Source organism: Mchenga conophoros, linkage group LG3, assembly GCF_057382185.1.
Source record: "Mchenga conophoros isolate Kocher_MC1m ecotype Shallow Benthic linkage group LG3, M_conophoros_male_GT1.1, whole genome shotgun sequence".
Taxonomy (NCBI): domain Eukaryota; kingdom Metazoa; phylum Chordata; class Actinopteri; order Cichliformes; family Cichlidae; genus Mchenga; species Mchenga conophoros.
Genome location: NC_140528.1, coordinates 29,266,949 through 29,276,497, shown reverse-complemented (window position 1 = coordinate 29,276,497; position 9,549 = coordinate 29,266,949). Strand labels below are relative to the sequence as shown.

The window sequence follows — 9,549 nt, the reverse complement described above, 5'->3', positions numbered from 1 at the left end:
GCGGCCCAAAACTTCGCCCTGAACAGAGAGCTCTCGCTGAACTGGGTTTGAGTCCACCGAGTCCATGGCTGGCTGGAGTATTCTGTCACGGTGGTTAGAGAGTAGACTCAGGCGCGGAGCTCAGAAATAATGACAGTGCATTTATTTACAGTGCAGCAAGGTGACAACAGTTCAAATGTGCAACAATGGTGATAGTGCGTCCCTCCTTCCGTGTAAGCCCGTGCGTAGTAATGAGTGCCCGTCTCTCCTCCAGGTGCTTCCCTTGTGTCCGTGAATCCTCCGTCAATCCCTGGGTGAACACACACACACGACAGCAGAATGAGTATGACGATCAGACAGCACTACAATAACGTTTAGCGACTCAACGACACTACCAGGCTTAGTGCAATACTCAAGCGCTGTCTGTCGCTCAGCCACACCATTAAGTAGCCCTGCTGAAGATGGAAGTTGATTGGCAGCAGCTGGTGGATTGACTGTAGGTGTGGTGTGCTCCAGGCGACAGCACCTCCGGGTCGAAGGTAGCCCGTTGCTAGGCTACCCCCCAACACATCACAGCGGAGCCGGAGGGGAAGACAGAGCGACAGGAGAGACACACACACACGCACACAGATATACACACACCGGCAGGTCGACCGGTCAGGGCGTCGTCAGATCCTGACAGCGACCTTAGTGTGTTAATACATTTTATTTGAAAGGTGCTTTCACATAAAATGTATTATTATTATTATTATTATTACAATCAGCTACAGAGCGACATTTTGTAAGAACTTTTTTCAAGACATTGAATCTTGAAACAAGAGAAAACTAGAGAATTTTAACTTGTTCCATTGGCAGATTTTTTTCACTTATTTCAAGCTAAAATATTTATTAGAATTCAAATTTAGACAGAAACAAAGTGAATAATATTATTTTATTATCACGTTGATGCAGCACATGGTTCAGTTAGCTTTGTATAAACACGTGTTAGAAATGTTCTTCAATCAGCTCTTTTTACTCTCATTTCACAGTACTTTTTACTTTTACTTGAGTAAAGAAGTTGAAACAGTACTTGGAGTATTTTTAACAGTAGTACTTCTACTTCAGTACACACTGTGTGTACTTTTACCACCTGTGTCTGAGACCTCCTTCAGGGTCCACCTGAAGCTCTCAGTCTGCTGTGGAAAAAGGAAATCCAGGTGAGTTTCTCCTGATCACCTGAGGCCGTCATTACTGTGTGAACACACACACCACTCCTCACTCCTCCCACCCGCTGCACACAGTCACTGAGTACAGACCGGCTGATTCCTGTAAAGGGAGAGGCAGCAAAACCAGACAAACAGCTGCAGGAAGAGGCAGAGCAACACCTGAAAAGCAAGAAGTTCAACATCATTTTGCAGAAGGGAAAGTGTGAGAGAGCAGCAGCAGAGCTGCAGTCGAGTCCTGTTTGTCTCTAAAAGAAGATTCACTGGAGTCCATCAGGTTCCTCTCAGCAACAGTGGTGAGTGCAGCTGATCACACTTCCTGCTTCTACACAAATCTTCACTCTGTTCACTTCATCAGGACTCATCACAGTCACACTGGATCCATAGAAATCTGCTCATGTAACCACAGATCCACTGTAGGAGCATCGAGCTGCTGCTTCAGTCTCACTGTGGCTCTGCTCAGGACTGTGGACTCAGGCTGTGCTCTGGACTTCAGACTGACTCCACACTTCCTGGTTATTCATCACTTCCTGTTCCTCTTAGATTGATTCTGGATCTGATTGATCATAAGGATTACAGACGTGAAAACACCTATTTATTCTTTATTGATATAAAGCCTTTGATACTGTAAACCAGCAGATTTTGGTCAGTACTTCAAAAAGTCATTCACACATTTTACAAAGATTATCTGACTTAGTGTATCCTGTAAGAGTCACAAATGTTCCTCAATCATTCAGAAAACAGTCGATGCTGCACTTTATAACTTTGTGTGGAAACATGAATCTCATTATTTAGACAGATGTGTTTGAATCATCCTGATAATCAGGCTTTAAACATGTCAGAGTTCCACACATCAGCTGTGATATTCAAGCTGACCTGGATCAAACATGTCATCAGACACAAACATAGATGATGCTGTTTAATCCCAAAGCTTATTTAAACAAACTGGAGGACAGAATTCCTCCTTAAATGGGATTTTGATCAAATCCACTGATCTCGTTTTCACACACAGGCTTTATCATGGTGGCTTCTTCTCTACTAACATCAATCTTTGATTTGGACAAACAAATTGTCACGTATAACTTTTAGTGAGATATCAGTTTGTAACATCTTGTTGTACATTTTCTGTCACATCGCCATTAATCACACAAAGTCTTCATGTTCCAACAGGTCGGAGTCATCATCATCATTTGTCACGGCTATGTATGCACCAACAGTGGACAATATTATGCCGTTAATCATGAGTTTTAGACATGGCAGTATACATGTTACAAAGACACAAAATAAAAGTAAAAATATCCCAACTCCAATGAGTGGTCTTTTTAGCACCTGTAGCCAGGAGCCAGTGTAAAGCCAAGAAAACCTGTTGCTTAGTTTGTGGCTGTGGTGCATTTTGTATAGCTTCTTTTCTTTTGTTTAGGAGTTTTCTTCCTTCGCCTGAGAGGGTGTGGCCTAAGTATGTTACTTCAGGTCTCCATAATTGGAGTTTATTCAGAGACACTTTGTGGCCTTGCTCAGCCAGGTGACGTAACACAGCCATAGTGTTCTGTTTACACCCTTCCTCTGTGTGGCCAGTCACTAAAATATCATCTACGTAAAGTAGAAACTGTCCTTCTGCTGGCAGGAGGCAGGACATCATTGATTTCTTTAAAGCTTCAGCATAGGGAGTGGGGCTGTTTTGAAATCCCTGAGGTAACCTAGTATAGGTGTATCTCTGTCCCTCAAATGTGAAGCCAAACAGATATTGTGAGTTAGGATGTAAAGGCACTGAGAAAAAGGCGTTTGATAAATCTATCACTGAGAACCATTGTTCTTTTGGAGTGACTTGATTCAGTATAGTGTGGGGATTTGCTACTACTTGTGGTATCATTTCCATAATTTCATTTATTGCTCGCAGATCATGTACCAAACGATACTTTCCAGTATTAGCTTTCTTGACTGGGAAGATTGGAGTATTACAGGTAGCAGAATTAGTTTTTATTAGAATTCCTGCTTTTTCCATATCTTTTATCACTGGCTTAATCCCTTCTATTGCTTCTTTAGATAAGGGGTATTGTGGTTTAATGGGCCTGTGGGATGAAACAGTCTGTACTATTACCGAGTCTGCGTTTTTTATTAATCCCACATCTGTTGGACCATCCGACCACAGTGTAGAAGGTAAACTTTTAAGTGCTGGCTCTTCTTCCAGTGAGAGAATTTCTCATTCTTGTGTGCTGTCGTGCAAATGAGTATTGGGTGTAGTTCTTATCACCCAGCCCAGTGCATACAGTGAGGCAAAAAAGTATTTAGTCAGCCACCGATTGTGCAAGTTCCCCCACTTAAAATGATGACAGAGGTCAGTAATTTGCACCAGAGGTACACTTCAATTGTGAGAGACAGAATGTGAAAAAAAAAATCCATGAATCCACATGGTAGGATTTGTAAAGAATTGATTGGTAAATCAGGGTGGAAAATAAGTATTTGGTCAATAACAAAAATACAACTCAATACTTTGTAACATAACCTTTGTTGGCAATAACAGAGGTCAAACGTTTACTATAGGTCTTTACCAGGTTTGCACACACAGTAGCTGGTATTTTGGCCCATTCCTCCATGCAGATCTTCTCGAGAGCAGTGATGTTTTGGGGCTGTCGCCGAGCAACACGGACTTTCAACTCCCGCCACAGATTTTCTATGGGGTTGAGGTCTGGAGACTGGCTAGGCCACTCCAGGACTTTCAAATGCTTCTTACGGAGCCACTCCTTTGTTGCCCGGGCGGTGTGTTTTGGATCATTGTCATGTTGGAAGACCCAGCCTCGTTTCATCTTCAAAGTTCTCACTGATGGAAGGAGGTTTTGGCTCAAAATCTCACGATACATGGCCCCATTCATTCTGTCCTTAACACGGATCAGTCGTCCTGTCCCCTTGGCAGAAAAACAGCCCCATAGCATGATGTTTCCACCCCCATGCTTCACAGTAGGTATGGTGTTCTTGGGATGCAACTCAGTATTCTTCTTCCTCCAAACACGACGAGTTGAGTTTATACCAAAAAGTTCTACTTTGGTTTCATCTGACCACATGACATTCTCCCAATCCTCTGCTGTATCATCCATGTGCTCTCTGGCAAACTTCAGACGGGCCTGGACATGCACTGGCTTCAGCAGCGGAACACGTCTGGCACTGCGGGATTTGATTCCCTGCCGTTGTAGTGTGTTACTGATGGTGACCTTTGTTACTTTGGTCCCAGCTCTCTGCAGGTCATTCACCAGGTCCCCCCGTGTGGTTCTGGGATCTTTGCTCACCGTTCTCATGATCATTTTGACCCCACGGGATGAGATCTTGCGTGGAACCCCACATCGCATTATATCTGGGACTCTCCACTATTTGACCTTAGAACTGAAGAAGCTTCTCGGATGAGAGGTGAAACGTCTTCAAGTAACTTAAAGAAGTCCAGACGCTTTTCTTTGCAAGCTCCTTTGACTACGATGACCTGGATGACTGAGAACCTTCACAGACATAAAATGGAAGTAGTTCAGTTGTGCTGTAAAATCAACTTACTTTCAGACACATACACACACATAGACATTTGCGCGCTTTTACAATTTGTTACGAAGTAATTATGGCTACCTCTAAAACCTAAGTTTAATTTGATTCCTTTCGTTGAATCCTAACCTATTTTATTTTGTTACTTTAAACCTTCGTGGCGGTTTTATATACCAAAATAGTGTTTTTCACCCTCGGACATCTCACTGGTGGTTCGGATCGTCAGACTGAAACTGCCGTGGACCAGGCTACTGGCCCAGACCCGAATTCACGTCCTGGGGCTCTCTCCTAGTCTAAGAGGGCTGTCGACAGACTTCAGTGCTGGCTTCCCACGGCGTCAGGAATCAGTGCTGGATCCTGGAACAGAGTCACAGATAACAGTTCTGATATTTTCTGATCCGGCTCGAAGGACCAAAATAATGTCAAGAGATGTATTCTAAAACACTTCTTCAGCAGATAATCAGAGAGGAGAAACACACAGATTTTCTTGCTAGCAAGGGCAGTCACGAGAGTGCTCGCACGAGAGTGAGGGCTCAGAGACTCGCAGCTCTGAGACTGCCCTGGTCTTTATTTTATACATCAGTGGGTGTTTGTTCCCAGCGAGTGAATATCACTTTCTCACTTTACTATAGTAAAGAGCACTCCTGTCACCAGTTTACATGCATGTGGAATGTTAAAAAAGTGGGGCCATTGTAATGGGAGACGTTAAACAGATAGTGAAACTCCTTCGGCTTATCAGGGATGTAAATCCTTAGGTGACGGCCAAGCAGAAAACAAGGTCATAATTCTCTCTGTGAGGGAGGAGGTATAGCCCCCCACTTCAAATCAAGCTCACTGGGTGTGTTGCAGGTTATCGTTAAATTTTCCACAACAGTGTGTTGCTGGGTCTCCACCAGTTACTCTGAGAACTGAAGAAGCTTCTCAGATGAAACGTCTTCAAGAACCTTAAAGAAGTCCAGATGCTTTTCTCTCCAAGCTCCTCAGACTACTGACGCTTGTTTCTCTCTTTGTAAAAATGAAATTTAAAGTGAATTTTGAATCAAATGTTTCTTTTCTTTCTCCCTCAGAGTGCAGACATGTCTGCTGCCAGCAATCTGCGATCTGAAGATCAGTTTCTGTGCTCCATCTGTCTGGATGTGTTCACTGCTCCAGTCACTACACCATGTGGACACAACTTCTGCAAAACCTGCATCAGTCAGCACTGGGACATGAATGTCATCTGTCAGTGTCCCATGTGTAACGAGACGTTCTACTCTCGACCTCAGCTGAGGGTCAACACCTTCATCTCTGAGATGGTTGCTCAGTTCAGACGTGAAGCTCAGCAGAAAGCCAGCAGCAGCAGCTCAGAGCAACAAGCTGCCAAACCAGGAGAAGTTCCCTGTGACGTCTGCACTGGAACCAGACTGAAGGCCCTGAAGTCCTGCCTGGTGTGTCAGACCTCTTACTGTCAGACTCACCTGGAGCCTCATCTGACAGTGAAACGTCTGAAAAGACATCAGCTGATTGATGCTGTGGAGAGCCTGGAAGGCAGGATGTGCACGAAGCACGATAACCTTCTGCAGCTGTTCTGTAAGACCGACCAGACATGTGTCTGCGTGCTCTGCTCTGTTTTAGACCACAAGAACCACGAGTTTGTTCCTCTGAGAGAAGAATATGAAGGAAAGAAGGCAGAGCTGGAGAAGACAGAGGCTGAGATTCAGCAGATGATCCAGAAGAGACGACTGAAGATTCAGGAGATCACAGAGTCGGTGAAGATGAGTAAAGATGCTGCAGACAGACAGATAGCAGAAGGTGTTCAGGTCCTCACGGCTCTGATGGAGTCTGTTGAGAGACGCCTGAAGGAGCTCATGAAGGAGATCGAAGACAAACAGGAAGCTACAGAGAAACAGGCTGAAGGTCTCATCAAAGATCTGGAACAGGAAATCTCTGAGCTGATGGAGAGAAGCTCTGAGGTGGAGCAGCTCTCACGCTCTGAAGACCACCTCCACCTCCTCCAAAGCTTCTCCTCCCTGAAAGCTGCTCCACCCAGCAAGGACTGGACAGAGGTCAGAGTTCATCCACCATCATATGAGGGGACTGTGGGGAGAGCTGTGGCTCAGCTGGAGGAGACAGTCTGGAAACCCATGAAGAAGAAGCTGTTTGAGGCTGAGCTGCAGAGGGTCCAGCAGGATGAGGTGGATGTGACTCTGGATCCTGATACAGCTCATCCTGACCTCATCCTGTCTGATGATGGAAAACAAGTTTATGATACTGATGTGGAGAAGAATCTTCCAGACAACCCAGAGAGATTTTCTCAATGTCCTGGTGTTTTAGGAGAGCAGAGTTTCTCTTCAGGCAGATTTTACTTTGAGGTTCAGGTTAAAGGAAAGACTGAGTGGGAATTAGGAGTGGCCACAGAGTCGATCAACAGGAAGGGACGAATCAGAGCGAGTCCTCAGGATGGTTTCTGGACTGTAGGGCTGGTAAATGGAAATGAGTACATAGCTGGTGCTTCCCCTCTAGTCCCCCTCTGTCTCCATCCTGGTCCTGAGAAGGTGGGGGTGTTTGTGGATTATGAGGAGGGTCTGGTCTCCTTTTATGATGTAGGTGCTGCAGCTCTGATCTACTCCTTTACTGGCTGCTCCTTCACTCACAAACTCCACCCATTCTTCTGTCCCTGTACCAATGATGGAGGTAAAAACTCTGCACCTCTGATCATCTGTCCTGTCAATCAAACTGATCAACGACCGATTTAATTGGATGAATGATTGATTTTTCTTGAAGGGAACAAATGAACATGTTGAGTGTAAATCCTCTACAGTCTCCATGTTTCTATAGAATCTGATCATCAGGACTCTGATTCACACTTTGATTCTCATGGAGTTTGATTTGAACAGAAGAAAAGTTGAATCAGGAAATGTTCCCACTGATGGAGACTCGAGCTGAAGAGCAAATATCAGAGAACAAATGTCCAAAAGCTTCATTTCCAATAAAGTTTGTTCAATGCTTTGAGTGAATCCAGACTCATGTGTGGCTGTTATACGGAGCATCAGAGTCCAGCTGAGTTATGTTGGATACAAACTGCTTATTTTGGCTCTGTGAGGAGTTTTGTTCACTGAAAACTGATGAGACGGATAATATTCAAAGAACTCTGTAGAGATTCATGCATCCATGTTCTCCACCTGCAGGTGTGGAGGAGAAAGGTGGAGCACAGACTGCTGCATCCTTCCAGTCACATCATTTTGATGATTATATTTGCATGTTGTGATGATTTGGGTTAAAGACAAACAGAGTTGAACGGCTGCAGTCACAGCATGAAGACGATGCTGAAGCTGAGCTGTCAGTGAACATGTTTCACTGTGATTTGATTTGAAGAATAGAAAGTGTGTGTGGCTGCTGACAGCTGCAGTCTCTGCTAGTCTGCATAACACACACACAACTTTCCCCCTGAGGCAACGATGCAGCAACAACACAACAGCTGCAGACACACACACGATTGTGCGCTCCCTTTCTGTCTGAACTCTCAAACACACAAACAAACTCTATCAATGTCGTACTGTTAAAGAACACTTTACTTTTCCTTTATCTCACATTTTCATTTCATTACATAATTTTCTGATTCATCTTAATCCTTAATCTTAACCTTTGACCTGTTTCCTTGTTGGCTTTGATAAACCTTGAAATTTCTTTCACTTTTAAACTTCAGGCTTAAATTCAACCTTTGTCAAAAACCTTCTTACTAACTTGTAATACCAACTTTATCTATTAAACATGTATCTTGTCATATAAACACTCGATCTAACTGAGACTGACAGAACTGTAACCACTCACTGCTCAAATTTTAATTTGGATTATGGCGAATTTTGCAGCTTTTGATATAACAGGCTCTGCTTACCTTTATTTTGAAGGGCTTCTGTGAGGGTGAATCAGTTTCCTCCAGTTCTGGCGTCTGACAGCAGCTCCGTCAGGAGCCTCTCCAATCCTCCTTTTCTCCTTTCCAACCGAAAAATTACGTCGGGTCACCGATTTTGTTGTGTTCAAATGTTTTCAGAAGGAATTCAGGAGAAAAAGATTTAAAAAGATGTCATTTCAACTGCTGAAGGAAAAGTTTACAGGATTCCAGTGTGACAGCAGTCTGCCTCACACCAAGGATAACTCTGAAACAGCCGTATAGCTCATATACTGTGACTATAAGCTTATTCTGGCTCTCCTCTCCCAACATGAACATGGCAGTCTGCTGCCAATCTTCCCCATTCAGTCCCTTTGACCTCATACATACTTATGTTTTTTTCATTTACAATTAAAGCATTTTCAGCTATTTTCCAACTTCTTCTTCTGTGTAAACATCAGCATTTACCAGTTCAGCCCTTGTTTTCAGGCTAAAAATTCTGTTTTTTTAAATCTCATTGCATATATTCAGATTTCAGCATTCACACTGCAGTTTCTTCAGAAAATGCACTTTCTAGTTTCATATGTGACTTTTCTATCAGCTGAACAAACTGTGCATGCAAATTCACGCTAAAGTTAAATGCAGAGAAAGCGCAGAGTCTCTGCTTTCAGAAACAACTGGATTAGTTTCAATTGACCAAACGGTTCAAAAGTTACGGTAATTTAAAAACACGTTGCAAAAACCTGTCGCCGCTTGTTGGATTGTGAGTTTCGGCATTAAAATGCAATTCTACATCCAGACACTAGAGGGCGCAGAGCGCGATGGTGGTACCGAGCAGTGTTTTGGGGCACAGAAAAAGAATTTCACAGAAAGAACTTCCTGTTGTGAAGCTAACGCCAGCACAGCAGGTGTCTTTTAGTGATGGTAAATTTGATTCTTTTTACTGAATCGAGTTTTAATGAGTCACTCAAAGTGAAT

General features: G+C 43.6%; 1 protein-coding gene across 1 annotated transcript; it reads left to right on the top strand.

The window, feature by feature from the left end:
* The first annotated feature begins 1,403 nt into the window (after positions 1-1,403).
* LOC146578031 (E3 ubiquitin-protein ligase TRIM21-like) lies at positions 1,404-8,185 on the top strand. Its single transcript, XM_085256586.1, has 2 exons — positions 1,404-1,477; positions 5,771-8,185. The coding sequence occupies exon 2, from the start codon at positions 5,780-5,782 to the stop codon at positions 7,436-7,438; it is 1,659 nt and encodes a 552-aa protein (XP_085112712.1). The 5' UTR covers positions 1,404-1,477; positions 5,771-5,779; the 3' UTR covers positions 7,439-8,185.
* The last annotated feature ends 1,364 nt before the right edge of the window (positions 8,186-9,549 follow it).

Excerpts from the sequence above, each read along its gene's own strand:
- LOC146578031 (XM_085256586.1), top strand. The coding sequence starts at position 5,780 with ATGTCTGCTGCCAGCAATCTGCGATCTGAAGATCAGTTTCTGTGCTCC.